This window comes from Phaethon aethereus, assembly GCF_964289735.1.
Source record: "Phaethon aethereus genome assembly, chromosome: 14".
Classification (NCBI taxonomy): Eukaryota; Metazoa; Chordata; class Aves; order Phaethontiformes; family Phaethontidae; genus Phaethon; species Phaethon aethereus.
The window spans coordinates 1,885,452-1,907,390 of NC_138590.1; the positions used below are offsets into that span (position 1 = coordinate 1,885,452).

The following is a 21,939-nucleotide window of genomic DNA, read 5'->3' on the forward strand; positions in this document are numbered from 1 at the left end:
GACCTAGTGGAAAAAAAATTACAAAACTTAATAAATTGCAGTTGGTACTATTGACAGAGTGTGTATATGCACGTTTGTTTTTGTATGAACATACTATCAGAAATCTAATAAAGTAAAACACATTTTCTCTGTCTGTGAGCTGTAAAACTAGATCATCTGTAATTACAATGTTTCAAGTATACTTGGTCAAAGTCGTATAGTGAGGTTTTTTTAGCCATAAATTTCTGGCTTTAGAAAAAAACTGGTGTGCATCAAAGCTTACATGTTCCACTAAGTTACTTTGCTCATGATGCAGAAAAAGAAAAACACAGATGAAAACCTAAGTTACCAGAAGACCATTATGAGACAAGAGGAAACAGCTTCAGCACCCAGGGAATAAAGTTCCAGTGGCAAATGTGCCTCAAAGAAATAATGAAGAACTTGGAGATAGGTTGACTTTGCCTGGACTGGCATTAACGAGTGTTTAAACCAGTGAATAAAAGAATGCTTTCAATTACAAGGTTTTTAAAAGACCTCAGAATGTGTACAACCTCCTAGAACATTGATGTTTGTTTTTAACTTGCTTTCTACAACCAGTCTGGTTTCCTTTTTCCACCAAAATAAATATATTTCTTAAGGAGCACAGTATTTATTTCCCTAGGGAGCTAAGTATTTATCTCCCTGAAATTATTGTGTGATAACAGAGTTTTCTCAGCCGCCTCTTTTTCACTCTATGTGCTAGCCCGCTGATCACCATCATCTGAGCCTAACAACCCAGGCAATTTTCCATCCAATTTATAGTCCATTTACCTCATCCATACCTCACCAGTCTGGTAAGATGATACTGTGGCAGGCCATACCAAAGACCTTGCTAAAGTCAAGGTCTCCCCTTGTTCTCTGAGCCAGTCCCATCGCCAAAGGCAATCAGGTTGGGTAGGCATGGTTGCCCTTGTCAGATCCATGCTGGCTGTTCCCAATCACCTTCTTGTCCTCCACATGCTCAAAATAAAGTTTCCAGGAGAAGGTATGCTGTCACCTCCCAGACACCCAGGCTAAAAAGAGTGTTTTAGAGTTGCCCAATCCTTCTTTTTACCCTTTTTGAATGCATGTACCATGTTTGCCCTTTTTCAGGCATCAGAATCTTCTCTTGATTACTGTGACCTTTCAAAGTGGCCCTGCAGTGACGTCGGCCACTTCCCTCGGCACCCTTGGGTGCATGGAACAAAATACCACCACCAATGATCAGAAAAGCTGTAGCAAGACACTCTGCACGTGCAGCAACTCCTCATGGCTTCTCACCTCTTCCTTCTCAATGTCCCTTCCACTCACTGACTGCAAGCTGCGAGGATGCAAACTAGCTAAGCTGGAAAGACGTGTGAAGCAGCCCTCGCGCAGAACGTGCTGTCCTCCTGCCTGCGCAGCTCCAGTCATTTCTCTCTACGTCATTTACTCCTTCAGCCACATTCCTCCACGCCAGTCTACATCTCTGACCTTTGCTATCTCAACTTTTATTCTTGCTCTGGATGGTCCCCTTCCTCATCTCTCAGAATCCCCCTCTCGTCTCATCTTCATTCAGTTATTTTCCTTCGCCAGAGTAAAAGACACAAACGCACAGCAACTGCACAACTGACATTGTTCAACTCCTGTGGCATCCTCATGATATGAATCAAAACAGATTAGCTCTGCTATTGACTTTCCAGTTGCAGAAAAGACAGACAGCATCGCACACCAAATGGCTGGGGACTTGAAAAGAAACTAGGACTAAAGGCATTAAAAATACAGTGATTACCCAAGAAGATCTTGGATGAAGCAATACCAACAAATGCAGCTTAAGTTTTTGGAGCATTAATTACTGATATCAACTTGATGAGCGAGAAAATTAAGGCAAGATTATAGAGTGGAGATGCTGATATTTCTATTTTGCATGTAATTTTCATCCCCAAACAAACCGTAGTAGCTTAGGAAATACCAGTCTACTAATACGAAACAATTACAGACACATTTACTAAAACAGACAGCTAAATTACTTTCTAATTAAGGTAGTAAGCCAATTCTGGGGTGAAAAGGATAAAGGATTTGTATCCCATATGACATTACAAAAAAATAAAAGCTATGGAAAACCAAAAGAAATTTGGTAGCTTAAAGCAAGCATTTAGGCTGATGAAAGAGAGTGATTACATATCTCATGGAAAGCCACACTTGGAGCTAAACTTGCAGCCAGCTAAGCATAAAACACAGATGATACTGAACAAGAACTATGAGTCCATAACAGGAATTACCAGCAAAGAGAAAACCATGTTCTGGAAAGAGAGACAAACTGCCAAAATGACCAAGAATTTCTGTGCCTATGGGACGAAGAAATACACATGAAAGTATACTGTTCAGCTGGAATGAGCACAGGAGCAGCAATATTCATACTTCTGAAGGAAACCACTAGGGTAAGGAGAATATAAAGCCTACCTTTTTTCTCACACTGGCATGCCACACTCTCTGTTGGGAACTCTGCTATCTCCTGTTGCAACACCATTGAAACAAGCAGAGAGACGTACAGCCAACACGAGCCAGGAAAGTCCTCTGCGAGCACGGTCAATCACAACATCAGGCTGACTGCCGACAAGAGGTTCATGCAGGTTCATACACGACCCAAACCGTAACCACATCTTAGTGGTTTGGGTTTTTTTTAACACATTTCCATTCACAGATGTTTTGCATATATACCCCTTTCCCAAATATAATTAATACATCACTGGTTACAGGAAGATTAACCAACTGAGTTTCTGATCACACCTGAAATTACTTTCTTGCTGTAAGAAAAGTACTTTGCACTATGGTATTTTCTCATGCCTAATCCATTGCAGTGCACTCGAATGTCCATCTACCCTCCTGTTGCAGGCCATTCAGGATCAGGAAAAGGCTCTGTTTATTAGGTGATCACAGGCTCGGGTACACTTCTGCACATTCCACTGCTAATTTGGCCCCCGCATTAAGTCCTCACCCCCAGGGCTCATCTCTGGGCTCAAGGACTCCTCACAGAAACACCAGATCTGCAGCACAACCTCACTGTTGTGGCTGCCCCACCTGCCCGTCAATTCCAAGGGGGATTTATCCCCCCCAAACTACAGGGGATCCCCCGGGACCCTCCCCAGAGCACCCAGACCTACAAGGGACCGCCCCCCCGGCACTCTCTGGGCCTACAAGGGTCCCCAACCCACAAGGAGACCACCCGTGACCTACACGGGTCCCTCTAAGCGCGGGGGCGGCCCAGGCCTCCCTCAGCCCCACCCACACGGCACAGCCCTTCCCGGAGCACGGCGGCCGCCGCGCCAATTCCCGCGCTCCGCCGGGGGCGGGCCGGGCGCCGCTCTAGCCCCTCTCTATGGCAGAGCGCCGCTCTATCCCTAGCCGCCCGGTAGGCTCAGGCCGCCTGAAACCGCTCCCCGACGCTTTACCCCTGCGAGCTCCTCTCTCCCCGTTGCCCGGTGTTGGGGCTGCCGCCGCCGCCCCGTGGGAAGCCCGCCGGGACTAGCCGAACCCCTCGGCCGCTCCGACCTCTCTATGGCCCAGGCCGCCGTCGCTTGGCAACGCGCCCTCTCTATGGTCCCGCGGACGGCATGTGGCGGCTGCTGCTGGGCCGCGGCCTGGGCCGCTGCTGGCCGCCCCCTACCCGCCCCGCCTGCGCCGCCGAGCCGCCCGATGGCCGCGGCCCCAGCCCCGAGCGGTGAGTGCGGCCCGGCCCGAGGCCGAACCTGCCGGAATACTGGCCTGCAGCGAGAGCAGGGAGTCCCCCTGCCCTCAGGGCGCTGCTGGGCGCCGGGGGGTAGGGCGGCGGGTGACGCTGAGGGCTGATTTCTGGCTTCACGGTGTTTTCTGGTTGTTTTAGGACGTCCGGTTGTCAGGATGGACGGCCTCGGGATGGCCGGGGGCGAGGAGGAAGGCAGCAGCCCCTGCCCGGCCTGGTGCCCCGCTACTCCGTGCTGGAGGCAGTCACCTGGGTGAGGTGTCCGGGCTTGGAGGGATGTCTCCAGAAGACCTTGGGGGTGTGAAAGGGGATGGGAGCTGTGGGCACTGCAGGACACGCTGGGAGAGGAGCCGTGGTGGGAAGGCTCTCCAAAAAGGAGCTGTGGACAATCTACCACATGGAAACGGGACAGAAGGAGGGAGTGGGGCTGTTTTCCTTGACTTGTGTCTGCTTTTCTTCAGGGAGCACTTGGTGCACTGCTTCTGCAGCTGGTCAGACAGATCTCATGGCTGAGATCGCTTCCGGACACCAGGAGAGAGCACAGGTCTCTCTGGCTTTCTTCGTTGCCTTCTCAACAGACAGGTTAGCAGCTCTGGCTTGTGAGAAGGGGTGTGGGAGGGCCCTGCTGTCGGACAGGATTTCTGCCTCGTGGTATGTTAACTAAGGCTGGAAGAGAGCAGTTGTGAAAAGCTAACAACCAGCTTTCAAGCTCTCTGGGGAGAGTGAGGGCTGGTATCTGTCAGGGGAACCTCGCTGTTTCTTAACAATTTGGTGCAATCCCATTTTGCATTCCATGTGCACTTACCTTTGTTTTCTGTTCTGGACTTTGCTCCCTGAACATTCCTCCTGCTTGACTTTGTGGTCAGAGCAGAGAAGAACACTGAGCAGATACACAGTTCAGTGTTGTCTCCTAAAGCAGACACTGCACAGCTAACGGGAACCATTTCACGCTCTGTATTTCAGTGGTGACTGAAGCCTCAACCAGCTGTCCCAGTGTGCAGCTGGGGTCCCACTTCCTGCAGAAAGGAAGCCCAGAGGTCGTACCAGAGAATGCATCCTCAGGCATCCTCTCAGGGCAAGGAGAGAGCCAGCCCTGGGCAGAATTAGGTATGTGCAATGTGCTGCAGGGCAGGATACTTGTGGCAGAAGGACTTCTGAGTCTCAGAGTTCCCCCAAGGCAAAGCTAGGAGCCAAGAAGTGTATAGCCATTTTTTGGTGCTTGAGGAAATAGGTTAGAGTGGAAAGATAGAACTTCAGAGAGATCAGTCAGGAGTCCAGAGACAGGAGAAAAAAAGCTCCTGAATGCAGGTGAGGAGCTGTGCAGGTGACATCAGTTTTACCAATACTGGTCTGCCTTAGGGACCTGATTACAGCATCCAGTTTCTGTTCTTTTATTGTGGACAGATGTTTGCAGTCAGAAGGATTCAGGCGAGTAGTGTACCAGTTATCTGGGAGAGTTGTGTACATGGTGTGAAACTAAAGGAATTATTTTCTTCCTGGAAGATGAGGATTTATTTCCAAGCACTTACGCTGTAGATAAGACAGTGGAAGGAGGTATCAAAGACATTCTTGGTAAAATGAGTTTTATAAAAATAGGAAGATATACTTCAAAAAAACTGAAATCTCATCCAGGAAAGCATGTCTTAACATGTTAAATTTAAAGTCATATCAAGGAAGACCAGATGAGGCTACTCATTAGATGTACAAACACTAATAAAGGCTTTAGGAAAATTGTTAGAAGCAGGAAGCCTGCTGGAGCAGGTAGAAAAAGAAGAACAACATCTTATCATGGTGTAGAAGAGGCACATAAAAAAGCCAGCCCACAGAGGTTGCCTAGGTGATGTAAGGTGTTGCAGAAAAGGTCAGAGGAGTTTCCCATTCTTTGCTTTCTTACAGATTTTTGGCTTTCTTCTGTGCTGATTTAAGCTACTGCCCATCACTGCTTATCAAACCCATCTCCTGCCAGAGGTTACCATTCCCATCAGTTGGCAAATGGAGCATTTTGTTTCCATGTCTTCTAATTAACTCCAGGAAAACAGCCAGGTTAATTTACCTAAACTGCCAATTAAACTGTTTAACCCATCTGCTTTTGCCTGGAGCATATTAAGAAGTACTCAAACACACTGCCTTGCTGGCAGATTACTGGACATGGACCTCTGGGAGAAGTGGTGGGGAGTGAGTGGAGACAGTGATGCCTTTGGTTGGCACAGCTGAACATTCAGGAGTGAACGTGTGTCTGACAAACAGTTTCCTACTGAGAGTCAACAGGAAGAGCTTTTAGGCAAATGGATAAATTGAACAGTGACAAGTCACTGAGGCCACATGCTCTTCGTTCAGATGTTCTTCAGAAGCTATGAAATCGCTGAGCCTCCAATGATGATATGTAATCCAGTGTTTAAATCTGTTGTATGATCAGAAGAATGAACACTGACAAATTGGACACTGGCTTTTGAAAAGGGGGGTTGTTTGAGCTCCAGAACTGCAAAAAAGGTAATTCTAAATTGATAGAAACTGTGTTGTAGAATAGAGTTGTTAGATACCTGGATGAGTGTGCTATATCAAAGAATCAAAGGTCTTGGAAGGATTTAGGAAGCCATTTCTCAGGCCAGCTTGCTCCACTGCAGAGACTTAGGAGACTTGTAAATCCATTAACAGTTCTTTGGAGAAGTCAACAGGCATGTGGAACAAGATTATCCACCCTTTAGCTTTCTGAAAATCTTTCACCCAGGACCAAAAACAAAGAAGAAGAGAAATAAAGCTGACGTGGGGGAAGACAGAGGCGCTACTCTTGGGCTAGTAATTCCCTAAAGTACAAGAAATAGTTTTCACATGGAGAACTATTACTGCTGGATATCCTTAAGTCCTTAGTTGAAACCTGTTCTGGTCAGCACAGTCAGCAGTCATTTGCAAAAAAGAGGTGATGAATGAGGTGACAGAAGCAACAAATGGTACAAAATTACTCAGGACAGTCAAATCTGAAAGTCACAGCTAAAGATTGCACAGGAACTAAAACCAGGGTAATCCCAAGGTAGGTTAAATTAGTATACACAGGGGAATGTAACTGTAAATGCACATACAGAATGAGAAGTGTCAAATTAATAATTATATTGGAGAGGGAACATTTAAAGTCACCATGGACATGTTTTTGGTAAAGTTAAGTCAGTGCTCAGCAGCAGTGAGGCCAATTAAATGTTAATTACTGTAAAGGAAGGAACCGAGGACAAGATAGTATCATAGCTTTGTGTAAATCTGTGATACAGCCACATCTTGAACACTTAGGTAAAAGTCACTCTGTCTTAAAAACAGTAACAAAAAGGCATGGAAAAGGATGAGGAGACAATTACGTACACACAGAGACTGACTCTTCAGCTTAAAAAAGAAGTGGCAGCGGGTGTGCTAGAGCTCTGTGAAACTAAAAGTGTTGAGGGAAGGTGAACAGGGACAATATTTTTCATAATACATGTATTAATAGGCAGCACAGAAATGCTCAGGTAGCAAGTTTGGAAAAAAACAAAAAAAACCACCAAAAGACACTACATGTTTGGCCAGTGCAGAAGTAAATTGTGGAACTCACTGCTACAGCCCAGAAGTATAAATGGGTTCCAAGAAGTGATTAGGTAAAATTACACATTCAAATTAAACTTAATTGGTCCAGCCAAAACCTCCTGCTCAGAAGATCACAGAACAGCTGATTGCTGGAAAGTTCTGCTAGGAAAAGCGTGACTTCCTAATCCCTGTTCCTTACACAGTGTCTACAACTGTCAGTTGTCAGAGATGATCTTTGTCAGAAATAATTTGATTTTGCTCAATACATAATTCCTTAGGTTACATTCTCACATTATGCTGTACATCTATTTGGGGGGAATTTATTGACAAAAGCCAAGCTGAAGAGAGTCAGTAATTTTCACTGAAGAGTCTGAAAAATGCATAGTTTTGTGATGTGAGAAGTCCTGTGAATCTTTCCATGGAATGTTTTGAAGTGAAGCTTGATGATGCCTTGGCGATACCTTTCTCTCAGAGTATGTTTTGCTTTCTACAGAAAAAGCTGCCTAAGGTTTAGGGCTTTTGTGGTTTTTTTTTTCTGGTGTTTAGCTACCAAAAGAGAATGAGACTGGCTAAATCAGAACACAGCAAGAAGCTGGGGAGAGCAGAAGGAAAGGAAGGACAGGCGCCTGGCAGATGATGCAGGGGAATCTGGTATCGAAGCCTTGCCATTAGAGAACAGACCTCTAGAACTCAGTGTGGAGCAGAATGTACCTTCACTTCTCCAGTTTGCTGTTGGCAGCAATGGCAAATGACCTTCTAGAGACAATTCCATGTCCTCACCCTTTCTTTCAGTGTTTCAGTTAGTTTCCAGGCTTGCTTGTGCTGGTCTGCCTGTACAGTGACAATCTGCTATTGCCATCAACTACTTTGTTACCTCACGTGGCAAAGATCTTTGTATTGGATCCAAACACCTCAGCTTTGCAGATGAGCCATTCCAGTTTTAACATAACACAATATGATAAAATCTATTACTTTTAGTGTGTTTAAAAATAAAACTTTAGGAAATTCATTTAAAAGTTTCTTTAAATAGAATTCTGGATATTACTATCAGCAAATCCTCAGCTGCATGATCACATCCTATTTTTTTCATGCAATTCATGCCTCACGCGAAGCTTTTTTGCCAAAAGTTAAAGGCACATAGTGAATGAGCAGGTGATTACAGCTGGTCTCAGTGTTATAGCAGCTGAATGCTGCCCTGGGGAGCTGTATTTTACCCCTGGCAGAACTGTAAAATTCGTTATTTCAATTCTGAGGTTACAGACATTTCAAAAGTGTGTTTTCATTTCAAAGCACAATGAAACCAATTGGAAACACTAAAATTTTCCATGAGGCAGAAATCCTGGATTTTGGCCAGCTCTCGTTGTGAATTCATTCTTGTGAAGCGTTTGGATGTTTTGGGATGAGCAATCTAGACTGTCTACGAGAGGATTATTAATTCCTCATTTGGAGCTAGCTGTGAGCAACATTTGATTAGTACAGGATGAACAGTGGGGAAATACAAAATATTTATTAGCTGCTGAATATGTGAGCATTGGGCATCCAGTACACTGAAAGCTGCAAGATTGCCTGGAAAAAAGGATGCATAGTCATGTTACATCATAGCACGTGTTTGAAGAAGTAGAAATAAAGTCACACAGAAAATTCCAACTGTGATATTCACAGCTTTTGTGTGCTTTGAATAGACAACCTTAAGAATAATTTAATGTGGTTCTGTATGTGTAATATAGCAAGGAATTTGTCAAAGCCTAGTTCCTAGGAAGTTCTGCTGAAGCTCGACCACTCTTTGGGAAATAAGAAACAAACAGTTGGGGTGAACTAGTATTAACTAATGTCAGGTTGAAGGTTAATCTAAGATGATGGGATGGGATTGTTTGCTGCTGGGGGGTGCTTTTATTTCTCTATTTACTGCTGAAGGAACCTAAGCGTTGTGGTTAGATTGTGTGCCTGGTATTGAAGCAGCCTCTCTGAAACAGGTGAGTCTTAAAGATCATGATATCCGTGAAGAATTTTGATTTGAGGCTTGTCTAGCCTCAAAGGTGAGTACCAAGAGAATTCATTAATCTAGTCCTTCAGGAGATGGGACTGGGTGTCAGGATCGGTTGGTCCCTGTGTTTTCTTCCAAATGACCTTATGCTCTCCAGGACTGGTGACTCTATTCTGGGGAGATTACTGGGATTTGGGTGAGGAGCAGTTTCCAGTGGGAGAGGGGCATGAGACGGTTCTGCAGGCTGATAGAATTCAGAATTAGTTTCTGTTTCTTTTTCATGGGATAATGCTTTGTCCAAATGACAGCATGTTTTCTCAGTAAACAATAGAGGTAGGTGTCTATGTGAAATGTAAAGTTTTTTGACAGCATGCATGTACTAATGTTGTTTAAACAAATAGTTGGGAGAATTTTTAATACAGACAGTTTTTTTTCATGGGATTTGCTGTTGTATGTATGGCAAAAAAACAACTTGCATCATGAGGGAGATACCTGAACAAGAGAGAGCGCCTTACGGTGAGAAAGATCAGATAATTTTATGCCTGATCTGAAAATAAATGTAAAGCATAACTAATAAATTCACAGATTATATTACTTTTGGTGGAATGATGAATAGAAATCATGTTTGCCATAGCAATCTTGCTCGTTGGGTGAGTGGGGCTTGTTCAGATAAAATACATTTTAATACAGCCAGAGGGGAGTTGTTTATCTGGGAATAATGAGGCTGCAGCTGGAACACAGGCCGCGGCTTCATGCGCACTGTAAGACAGTGCAGGCATGGCAAGAAGCAGTCCTGCCTGTTGCATACTCGTTTCTGCCTTTGTGCCAGCACAAGTGCTTTTGTAGCCATATAGTGCCAGGAATCAAGGAATTTGGCCCCAAAAAAGAGTAATTTTTCACTCGTATTAGCTCCCTGCTCTGCAGCCACACAGCTTGGGAGGGGGACAGGGAGACACGGGGAGGACACAGCTACTTCTTGGCTTAGCAGCACTGGCTTGAAGTGATCCAGGCTTCAGCACCTGGTGTTGGGTGCCCAGTGGGATCCTGCTGCTTATGGTGATTCAGGTTAAAAATAATTGGCCTCAGTCAGTCCTTACCTGTTCGTCCTCTTTGCTAGATGTCACCATCCTCTTAGAGTAGCTGGCGTAAATACCTCTGTAATCACTTCCAGCACAATTCTGTTAAGAGCACGGTGGCTTAGCTTTTGCTGTAGATGTTTTCGTTAGATAATCCTGATTGAAACCGGTCAGATAGTGGCGGAACACGTGGTTGTGCCAGCATATCAAAGAGGGCAGCGATGAACGAGTGGGGCACATTGGGGTGACAGCCTAAGCCTGCATCTGATGCAGCCATAACAGCATGTCTGATCATCCCCTTGCAGAAGCAGAACTGTACCCTGTAAAGAAATTACCTGGAAAAGGGGCTAGGGAGGCGAGCACCTAAGCGTGAGATCTTGGTATGATGCCCTGGGCAATGGGAACAGGAGCACAATTCTGATCCATGCAAACTAGGCAGTTACAAATTCAACTAAGGAGGCAATTTCACCCTTCCTGTGACACTGGTGAGAGGGTCCGCGCTTCAATAACAATGTTGAAAATTCAGAAGTAGTGGCAAAAAGTCATAAAATGAATCAGCTCGGGCAGAAAAGTACTTCAGTTGAAAGATCTGAACAGCGCGGTCTGTTTAGAATCAGAGACAAGAATCAAGAGGGGTTGATTAGTCGTATCAGGACTTTCAAAAGGAGAATGGGCTTTTTAGTAAAGAGGAAAAAAAAGCTTAGAAGAGCCAGCGCCTGGGAGCAGAAACCAGATGTATTTTAATTTGAAATGAAGCACAGAGGTTTAAAGCAGAAATTGCAAGTTGGTGAGACAAACTTTCAGAAGGAGCGGGAGATCTTCTACCTTTTGGTGTCTTCAAATCAAGACTGGGGGTCTTTCTGGAGGAGGTGTGTTAGGCAGCTGCAGGTTACAGGACTATATTCACATGGCACTTTGCTGCTTATACAAGAGGTGAAGATACAGCATTGCTTAAACTTGCTTTTTTTGTTCTTCTTTTAATGTAGGGGAGTTCCATATCTCTGAGGGCTCTAGCTTGGGGACAGTTCTCTGCACTCCAAAGGTAAGCTTTCCTTTTTCACACCCTCCATCTGCACCGTAGGACCATGACTGGAGAAGGTGGTGTCACTCCTCCTAAAGCTGCAAATTGGGACTGGTTCTTGTCTGTTATAGAGAGGAAGACACTTTGGGCTTGAAGAGGGTGCATCAGCTTGAGAGTCACAAGGCTGTACATTATAATATCATTCTTGTTGTGATTAAACCTGCTAATTCCTTGCAATTCACAGTCTGAGGAGCCGACAATTCCCCATTTTAAAAATCAGTCAGCTGAGCAATTGCTCAAGGACACTTTGAACAGAGTGGAGGTAAATTCAGTGTTTAGCAGAGTGGGATCTTCTCTCTGACATGGAAGTGACTTCTGCTCCTCCACCAGAAAGACATTCGCCTGATCTGCTGAGGGGGTGAGCGTTGAGCTCCCCATCTTGGGAGGTGCCACTTCCTGCAGGGCCCATCAGAAGAGTCTCGAGCTTGTTTGTAGGTAGTGAGACAGGTCTCAGGAGGTTCTCAGGAGAGGAGGGGAGTTGGTCCACGTCTTGTCCTCTTGTGAGCAGCTCTGAATGCTGGCTGAGCAGTAAAGCTGTTGGGTGTCAAGGGGCATTTTTGCTGCATGACTTCCCCAAGTGCAGAGGCATCTCAGCTCGTGTGCAGTGTGCACTGCTGCCACTCGATGGCACTAAATTGGTACACAAGCTGGGAAGCTAAAGCTGCAGACCAGGCTAATCCTCCTCCCACCTTGCAGAGCTGTGGTAAAGTAAAAAACACTGTTCATAACTGAGAGAGAAAAGACATTGTCTCTGCTGTGCAGGATTTTATTGGGAGTGTGCAGTGTTCAGTAAGCTGATGGTGTGGCCTCAGCTTGGATTGCGTGGAGCATATACAAATATGTCGGTGCATGTTTGGCAGACACTGTTCGTGCTGTTGATACGATGCGGGAGAGTGAACAAGGACTAACGTTACTTTTGAAGGGAGGAGTCTGACAATGTCCAAGAGGCTACGCCAAGCTCCCTCGCCAGAGGGGAGGTGAGCAATGTCCGTACAGCTTCCCTAAGTAGATGGCTGTGTAGGACAGGGAGATTTTTTTGTGGACACATGACACCAGATTACATCACCCTCTTGATAACTATAGTACAGTACAAATCTGTCTCCCTGCTCTGTTTCCAAGAAAGAATCTCCTGTAAGGTTTGTATGTTTTTGCTGTCTTAATAGCTTTCTTCTTTAACTCCTCAGGGTGACCCAGCTCAGCGAGGGCATTTAGAGGAAGCTGCTTTCCAATTACAGCAGATTTTCCGGATTGACATTTCCATTGCATTGAATATCCTCGGTAATGTGGACTTGGATTTGTTTTGTCCTTAAACCACACATTTCTCTTTTTTGGAGGGCCTCCAAATCGTTGCAGGTCTTGTGTGAAGGCAGAGATGGCATATACCCAAGCCGAAGCCTCCCTTCAGCAATTTCAACTGTGCTTTGAGAGATTTATTGCCCTTTGTCCCATCCTGCTACCTGATTTATATCAGCATATTTAAATCCAGGCATGGTTGAAACCTGCACTGTTGTCCTGACATCTGTAGTTGGAAATTAAGCCCTCTCTATCGTTTTTTGCAACATGAGCTGTCATATCCTTGTATCCTTTTTCATTGTCTGAGATCTCAGTCTTCCTGGCAAGCTGAAAAAGCAATTGCAGAATTGCAATTCTAAGAAGAGCTGAAGGAAGATGCAACCATCTAAGGAAAAAATCCCTGCCCTATATACACACTAGTGGCAGCACTATAAAAGCAAACCACTTCTGTGCAAACCATACGTTGTGTTAGCCCATGATCCTTCTTTGCAGTGAGACTAGAAAAATCCCTAAAACACAGTGTTGCCATTTTTCCTGTGGAAACTTTGGTCCTGTGAAGTGAGGGTTGGTGAGCCAGCTGGAAGTGGACCGGAGCACTTGGCATGGGCCAGGGAAGGCCTAGTAGCAGTGGGGGGGGTTGCTTCATTTAAGGCTGCATTCTGTCCATTTTCTCTTCCCCTGTTTTTACATTGTGTTCTTCTCAGGGATTGAAAGTATGAGAGCGGGCCATTACAGGATAGCCTACACCTGCTTCAAACTGGCAGCAGATCGAGGCTACAGCAAAGCCCAGTTCAATGTGGGTCTGTGTTATGAGCATGGCAGAGGCACGGAAAAAAACTTGGAAAAGGTATTCACAGCTTGTAGGGTTGTATATGTGCAGCACAGACCAGGAGAGTGGTCTTGCTGGGTCCACAGGTGCCTTTCTCCTTTTGCATGGGTGTGACAGTCTCTGAAGTCTCGTTAGAAAATGCTGGAAATAATACAAACTGCGGGTTTGCAGTGCTGGCTTCAGTGTCATAGATCCCCTCAGAGATGTGCTGGTGAAATTCCCTTTCTCATAGCTTCTGAGGTCTTCTCATACATACACGAGCTGTGCCACTAGCACCCAGGAGAGTACCAAGGAGAAACCTGTCATGTTACTGTATTTAAAACACCACTGCACATCCGACAGCTTCTTTACATCTCGAGCTGTCCAGTTTGGGTACCTTAACTACAGCCTGCCACCTAGTGCATGCTGGCCATTGTCAGCATCCTTCTGTAGCTGGAAAGGTCTGCAAAGGCAGCTTGTTTTTGTGTAATTGTGCAGATCCGTGTTTGCACGGAGTAAGCTTCGGTATTGTTGGCCCAGTGCCACCCCCGTCAAAACTCCCTGTGTTGACTAGAGAAGGCAGGGTGGTTAGAGGACTCTCGTATAGTCGCAGTCCACTGTCTCACTTAAACAATCTTGTGTTCTTCAGCGGGGAGGTGTGGGAGTGCTGGTGGGGTAAGCATTTGCAGCTTATGATAGATCTAGACAGGGAGGTTAAGCTTGTCCTGGCCAGAGGGGAGCCATGTCGTGTTTGAGGGCATGTATTACCTGAATCATACAAGTGTCTTTCTCTTTTTCCAGGCAGCTTTTTATTACTACCGCGCAGCCAGCAGCTGTCACCCCATGGCACAGTACCGCTACGCTAGATGCCTCTTCTGCCACAGACCTGAAAATGAATGGGACAGGCATCAGAAGGCAGTGACTTTCCTAGAGCAAGCAGCAATGGCTGGGATTACAGAGGTTAGTGTCCACAGCATAAGAGTTCATAGGAGAGAGCCAGCAGAGAACCCTGTCTAAAGGTTTTGAACCACAAAACATCCTAGAAAGCAGCAACTGTGGGACTGGAAGCAAAATTCCTCCTACAGGTTTATAGTCCTGACAGTGTATGGGAGACAGCCTTGCCTGCACATGGGAGTCAGCTAGGTACCCACTGTGTCAACAGTACTGCTTGTCTGTTTTACTATTGAGCTTTTTAATACGGCTTTTAGATTAGACACCTAGATTAGACCTTTGCCATAGGAAAACTGACCTACAGTTGAAAATACAGCTCTGTGTTTCATCTCCTCTCAATTCTGAGAGTACAGGTCAGCACTGATGGAGGATCTTTGATGAGATACTTGAAGTAAAGTATTGTATCTGTGACTTTCCAAGATGATTCATCTGCATGGATTTGTGTACCCTGCCCTCCTTTCCCACTCTTCAGGAGATGCATTTAGGCATGTGCCATCTTGTGTTGCGAATGCTAGTTGTTCTGGCAGTGAGCGTATCTCATGTAGCACGCTGTTCCAGGAGGTGCATCTGCTGTATCTTATGGACAGCTCACGAGTAGGAGCCGTTCTCTGGCTCTGACTTCCACAGTGCAGTTTGGAACAATATTCTGGGTCTTACTGTGTTAGTAGGGTGATGTTACTGTACATATAGTGGAGTTTTATAGGTTAAATGTGATTTTTCATGTTTCCCATGTCAGACTAATTTTCTTAGGACAGGTGTCCCCCCCCTTCTTTCAGCAGGCTCTGCAGCAAGCAGGGTACTGGGCACACCTGTCTTGCTGCAGTAACCCTGGCATTTGAACAACTTGCAAAATCAGTAAAAGAATTAGAGTAATTAACATGGAAAATCCTGGCTGATTTGTACTGTGTGGTTTTGTTGCAGGCACAGGCTTATCTTGGAGTTTTCTATATGAGGGGGCTGCAACCTAAGGAAAAGAGAGGTCTGAAGTACCTGCTGCTGGCAGCAAAGAGTGGTGTAAGTAATCCTTTTGCAAGCTATGATTGTTCTCAGTTTGGGATCATTGCAGGTTACAGGTAGCAGAGTTCAGGGCTTCTTGGAAATGGGAGCCAGTGTCAGGATTTTACCGCACAGTCTGAAAGGACAGAGTGGAGCCTTGGTTCATCTTGGAGAGGAAACAAGCCCTGAGGCACAGACCCTACAAAACATGAATGTAGAAAGAGCCCTATTAGGTTGGAGTAGTTCTTAAACACCAATGCTTATATTCATCTAGCATAATTTTACAGGTTTCCCATTATGGAGGATATACACTCTCTTCAGTCAAACTCTTTCATTACTGTATCATTTTGAGAACTTTGTTGTGTCTATCTCAAATCTGTTCTTCAGAATTGGCCCATTATTTCTTGTCTTCTATAGAGAGGATGAAAAGACTATTTCTGTTTTTGTGTGTTCTGCAGGGACATTTAACATACTTAAATATTTGAATCTCTGGTCAGCCTTCCCCCATTGTTGCAGTTTCTCTTCACACATCATGTTGTCTAGATCCCAAACAATTTTCTTGCTTGCATTTTCTCCAACTGACCCAGGCTTATGTTTTTTGAAGGGCAGTGACACAATCTTGGCGTAGTACTGCTCCTGAACCCTTAGCAGCACTTAAAGGAGTAGAAGTATGACATCCCATGTTTTGCAGCCAGGTTTCTGCATCCCACAGTTCTGTTTCTTTACAGCACTGTGACATTGTTCACTCGTTTTCAGCTTGCACTGCATTGTAATATCTAGTTCTTTTCTGAAGAACTTGTTCGTTTTAACTTCAGTTCCCACAGCTTTTGTATAATGGAAAATAATGAATAGCTATTCCCTCTTCTTCTGGCTAATACTTCTGATTCTGTCGCCCTTTAGTCTGTCCTCGCCAAGTCATTTTTTTTGCAGGCTGCCAAGCGATAGTTTAGTTTGTCTCCATGTAGTTAAGCTGTTCCATTTTGCTTTTCAGTCTTCTATTTTTCTAATTCTCCTTTGACCATTTTAAGATGCTCGGACTAAAACTGAACTCAGGATGCAGGTACGCCAGGGATCTGACATAATGAGATCCTCTGCTTTGTTCTGTATTCCCTTCCAATAATTCCTAATATTGCTTGCCCTTTTGCCTGCCACTGAGTAGTGACTTGATGATTTCAGGAAACTATCAGTGCCTCACAAATTTCTTTCCATAAGCACTACTTTGCACTTGTCAACACTAAGTTTGCTCTGCGATTGTGTTGCCCACTCTTAGTCTTGTGAGATCTTCTCTAATTAATTCTCTACAGTAAGTTTGATCACTCCAAATGATGTTACATCACTTGCAAACTTTGCCACTTCCGTTTTCACCCACTTTTAAGAATGTAGACACTGCCAGATCACTGGTGGGACTAGACCTCAGACATCATGATACAGTATTTAATCCCAAATCTGCTAAAGATCTCTCGTAAGCTGCATCATTGATTCCTTTCCTCCTGATGTCAGATGTGTATGCTGCACAATATAACAATGAATTATCTCATTAAATAGAAGATTGTAATTTACTGAATGCTTAGTAAGCCCTTAACAACAGAAAATCTAGCAGGTAACTGTAGGTCCTAGGGTTACCCCCCAGTAGATCAGTGTTTTGCATGGTTTGGTCACAGCCATGACCAGAACCCAATCGTCTTTCCCCATCTCTGCTTCCCATCCTTGCGTGCTGGCTGCGGATGTATCACAGCCGCCTCCTTGGCGGCAGGCTTCTCCATAGGCTCCCTGGGATGTACCCTAACACATTCTGCTGGGAGAAGGGCTCCATGAGTATCTTCTTTTCCCATTACCCTGGAGTATGCATTTATGTTTAGTTGGTTAAAAGACTACTGGATATGGGTGAAGCAAGGACGGCACCATTTAGCTACAACTCCAAAAAAGGGAAAACAGGCACAAAAAGTTATGGGTTCAGTGTTTCTCTCAGGTTGTTGCTCTGTGCTAGAGCTGAGAGGGGAACTCTGACAAGGGTTCTTCCAAATAAAACAGCTCTTCAGAGGACTGCGTTTTACTTTGGTTACCACATTTTATCCTCCCTTATTTTATGCTTGCAACCATAGAATATAAAAAAAAAAAAACTGTTAAAGAGTGTTGTTGGAGAACTGAGTCTGACCTTCAGATTTCAAAGTACATCGCAGCCACTTATGCCATGCTAATTCGGGGATCTCTTCTCCTCGTGGTCTTATCTTTGAGGTGTTTGTCATGTAAGAGATGCCTAGTGGAATACTTCATACTTATTTAACCCTGTCTCTTGTCACATCTGAAGTGCCAATCCTTCAACATGTTTATCTCATCTCTAAAGTAGTTTATTGCTGTCATAAACTGAGACTTGCAACGTTTTGCAAAGCACCCACTCGTTGAGTTCTTCGCTTTCCTCTACCAGCTACATTCCAGACAGCAACATTTGCAATATGTTCTTTTCTCATGGCTTTATTAAAACTTGCTCCTTACTTCTTTTTTTCTTCTTTTCTTTTTTTGCAAAGCCTTGTTTAGATCATGTTTCTGGCAGTCATACTCTTCAAGTTATGTTGCTGGCTCTTTTGCTGGAAAAAGTCTGTGTGACCACTACTAGCCCATGCCATCTTTTCAATGTCTTCAGGACCGTCATCTTGGTTTTTGCTATCTGTGAGACCCTTTTCCTCCCATTGGATCTCAAAGATAAAGTGCGCAGCTGATACGTAAACATATCACGTGTTTGGATTTGGCTTCACTGACCCATCTGCAGTGACATCCTCTACTTTCTAGTTCATTCTCGGCAGTCTCTCGTACATCTGACTAGTTGAGGTCGTTTTTTTCTAGCACTTAGAGAATCACAGAATCATTAAGGTTGGAAAATACCTCTAAGATCATCAAGTCCAACTGTCAACCCAACACGACCATGCCCACTAAACCATGTCCCGAAGTGCCACGTCTACACGTTTTTTGAACACCTCCAGTGATGGTGACTCTGCTGCTTTCCTGGGCAGCCTGTTCCAGCGCTTGACAACCCTTTTGGTGAAGAAATTTTTCCTAATATCCAATCTAAACCTCCCCTGGCACAATTTGAGGCCATTTCCTCTTGTCCTTATCGCTGGTTACTTGGGAGAAGAGACCAACACCCACCTCACCACAACCCCCTTCCAGGTAGCTGTAGAGACCATTGAGGTCTCCCCTCAGCCTCCTCTTCTCCAGACTGAACACCCTCAGTTCCCTCAGCCGCTCCTCATCAGACTTGTTCTCCAGACCCCTCACCTGCTTCGTTGCCCTTCTCTGGACTTGGCAGCCAGTACCTCTCTGGCATTTGTTACGATTTTAGAAGACTGCTGTGTGAACTGTAGTAGGGCAGTCCAGAGGGCGAGCACAGGGTGTGATCAGGATGTGGGTGCAGTCAAGGCTGCCCAAGTCCTTTTAGCTCTGACCCCTGAGACAATCGGGATGCTCTGCAGAGACAGCTGTTCCTTTGTTCCTGTGATGCAGACCTGGCTGTTGAAGGAAAATCAGTGAATTTAATTGGAAAGGGATAGGAAGGAGCAGAGTCAGAGATAGCTGGTAAGAAATTCTGCTTCACTTTGTGCTCAGAGAAGGGACTAAATTACTGAAGACATGGTCTGAGGGATAGAGGAGTAAACTTTAAAGAAGGTGACCAAAGATAGAGCAGTAAACTTTAAAGGTGTTAAAGACTTTCTGTTCTCTTTTCGTGTGCTGTCGTCACTTCTCCATCATGTGGGGCTCATTGCTGTGCTTTCTCCTGTGGCTAGGATGCCCAAAGCAGGTATCACGTGGGCGTTTGCTATGAGAAGGGCCTTGGAGTGCAGCAGAACTTGGCAGAAGCGATGAGACACTACCGACAGTCAGCTGCTGCGGGGAACAGGAACGCCCGGGAGAGACTGCAAGTGTTACAAGAGGAGGTGGAAGGTACCACGGGCAGCGGGGGAAGAGGGTGTGCAGGACTGCATCGTATAGTGACCCCGTAAAAGCAGGGCCCATATGGCAGAGGAAGGGTAACACAGGGCCATGGCAAAAAGGAGTACTTTTTACTGAAGGGAAGGGAGCACTTTCCCTTTTCATTCTTTCCGCTTCTTACCAGCTATTTCCAGCTGAAGTGGAGAAGCCATTCCCATAGTACGATGCGTCCTTAATATCTTGTTTTAATGTACTTTCAGATGTGCCAACAAAGCATCTGTTCCCTTCTGGAATAAGAGCCTCTTCCTCTAGCCCCTGTTTCTGGGCTACCGAGCGTGTGCCTGCAGGCCTCCACGCCACCCAGCCAAGACAATCTGCCCTCGCCCTTCCCCACTCTTGGAGCGCAGACGGACTCCATATGATGGTGCTCGGCAGTGCAGGATGGAGCAGCACCCTCGGAAACAGGGCAACGCCACTGGAACTGCAGTGCTTGGAGCCCCATCGCTGCTGTTACTAGAGCAATCGGTAAGCGAAACAAGCAGGCAGAAGGGAAGGCAGCCCTTTAGTCTGTGTGGGGCTGGAAGCTGGCTAAGCAGTGAGTAGAAAGAGAAAGCTTTCTGTTCATGGAACAGGGGCCATTTTTAAATATCAGGGTTTCGAGAATAAATTTTGTGGTATCTCCTCTGCCACCATCTCGTCTAGCCTTCTACTTTCCAATACAAGGACCTTTCTTATGCCCCTACATTTCCATATAGAGCTACATATAGACCCCCGCCATGCCACGGTGATACAATTTGGGGCTGTAATTCTAGTAGCCATGCACATCTTGCACACGGTCGCCCAGCGAGGTTTACAAGCCACCATATGGTGATGTCGGCAGCCAACTCTGTGATGGGCCTGGCCTGCATCCTCTGAGGCAATTTGATCTCACTTCAAGACTAGCTGTTTCCACAGTGGTTCTGGTACCAGCACAATCTGGGCTTGTCTCTACATTGCCATTGTGGCAGTTTAATCCGCTTTCAAGCCTATGCAAGCAAGAGAATGAATTCTGATTATTGGGACAGAGGTTTTTTTGTGGGATATGGCTTATGGATCCACCTGAACTGGTGAAAGTAACGGCTCTCCTCAGCCATCCTGCACCCTTGTCAATGCCCTCCCTGATATTATTCCTTCAGCTCTGGCAGTGAGCTGCTCCCATGGGTACACCCCTTTGAGTCATGATGAGCAAGGTTTTCTTCAAAATTTATATTGTACATGTTTGCTGAGCATGCCAACTCATTTTCACTGGAGTGGATGCTCCTAGCGGGCAGGAACCAGGGTCAGGCAGGCAGCAGCAAGCAGCTGGTATGATAATTTCTTCCACTGGGCCAGCAGAACCCGGAAAAAGACATTTGTCCACACCAGTTTAAACTGGTTCAAGGGCATCTGTACAAACTGTCCAGCTTCCTGTAGCCATGGTGCTTTGTGTGGATCAGGCCCTGAAAAACAAAGGCAATGGCCCCATCCTGAACTTGCTGTGGTCTCCATTCAGCAAGGGAGGGGCACAGCCAGAGCTCAACACATCTGATTGTTCTTCTAGTCTGGTCTCTCTTTCTGCTCAGACCTGACTTTCTTAGACCGTTTCCTTTATCAAGCAGGATACAATTAGCAGGAAATTCCTCGGGTGGATTTCCTATTTTGTGATAATCCACAGCGTGCTTACGCATTGGTCAGGACAGGACAGGGGTAAGTGTTGGGGGGGTCAAAAGCAGTTTGCAGTATCAGGAAATTGAACTGAGAGGAATTTGTCTCCTTTTTAATCTGATTATTATAATGTATTTTTGTGTAAAGATTGTCCTTTGACAGGCACATCAAAGTAACTTTCCAGAGGAAGATGTGAGCTTGTGCCATGTGTTTGTCCTCTGTGTGTGTTCCCAAGATGCAGAGGAATCCCGTAGGGCTGCATCTCCTCATAGTCACAGATATGCTTCCCTCATGGTTTGCACAGCTGCATCTCAGTTAGAATTTGGCTCATTGTCATTGTTTTGGTGCAAAAGCCTGTTTTGTTTGTGAAACAAAACAGCAAGACATTCCGATTAGCAGCACGGAAGTATAAGCAGGCTGGGGCAAACCCATCAGTGTAGTTTATTGCCAAAGATAGGGTCGTCTGTAAAGCACTTTGGAGACTCCAAATACAACAGTGGTTATTTTGGATATTAAAGAGTCTACCTGGGGAAATCTTACTTTGTTGCTTTTGCCATTTGGTCCCAAGAGCGACAGAAAGGGATAACTTTCTCATATACTCTGCTTTAAGTTGTCTATGTGATTGTCTGCTGCTGTGGCTTGTGTGTGTACACACTAAAAGCGGGGCACTGCCACCTCTATGTGCATGGAAAAGGAACATGGGTAGGACACTCTTGAGATGCTCCAGGATCATGTCTGCTGGGTCATGCTGCCTGTTCTTTTTCAACTTAACAGAAAAACAAAAGCCAAAAATATCACCCAGAGACACCTGATGCGACAGGCCGACCAGGAGCAAATTAGCTTTGCAGAAACCTATCTGTGGAGAAGTCAGTGCAGTAT

General features: G+C 45.4%; 1 protein-coding gene across 1 annotated transcript; it reads left to right on the top strand.

Annotated features, from left to right (window-relative positions):
* Positions 1-3,234: 3,234 nt before the first annotated feature.
* On the top strand, positions 3,235-19,894 carry DELE1 (DAP3 binding cell death enhancer 1; the record flags this gene model as incomplete). The annotated part of the gene is made up of 11 exons (XM_082006140.1): positions 3,235-3,697; positions 3,860-3,971; positions 4,180-4,300; positions 4,682-4,825; positions 11,311-11,366; positions 12,590-12,683; positions 13,403-13,545; positions 14,308-14,466; positions 15,379-15,471; positions 19,233-19,389; positions 19,638-19,894. Exons 1-11 carry the CDS (start codon positions 3,591-3,593, stop codon positions 19,892-19,894), a joined length of 1,443 nt encoding a protein of 480 aa, XP_081862266.1. The 5' UTR covers positions 3,235-3,590.
* Positions 19,895-21,939: the final 2,045 nt, after the last annotated feature.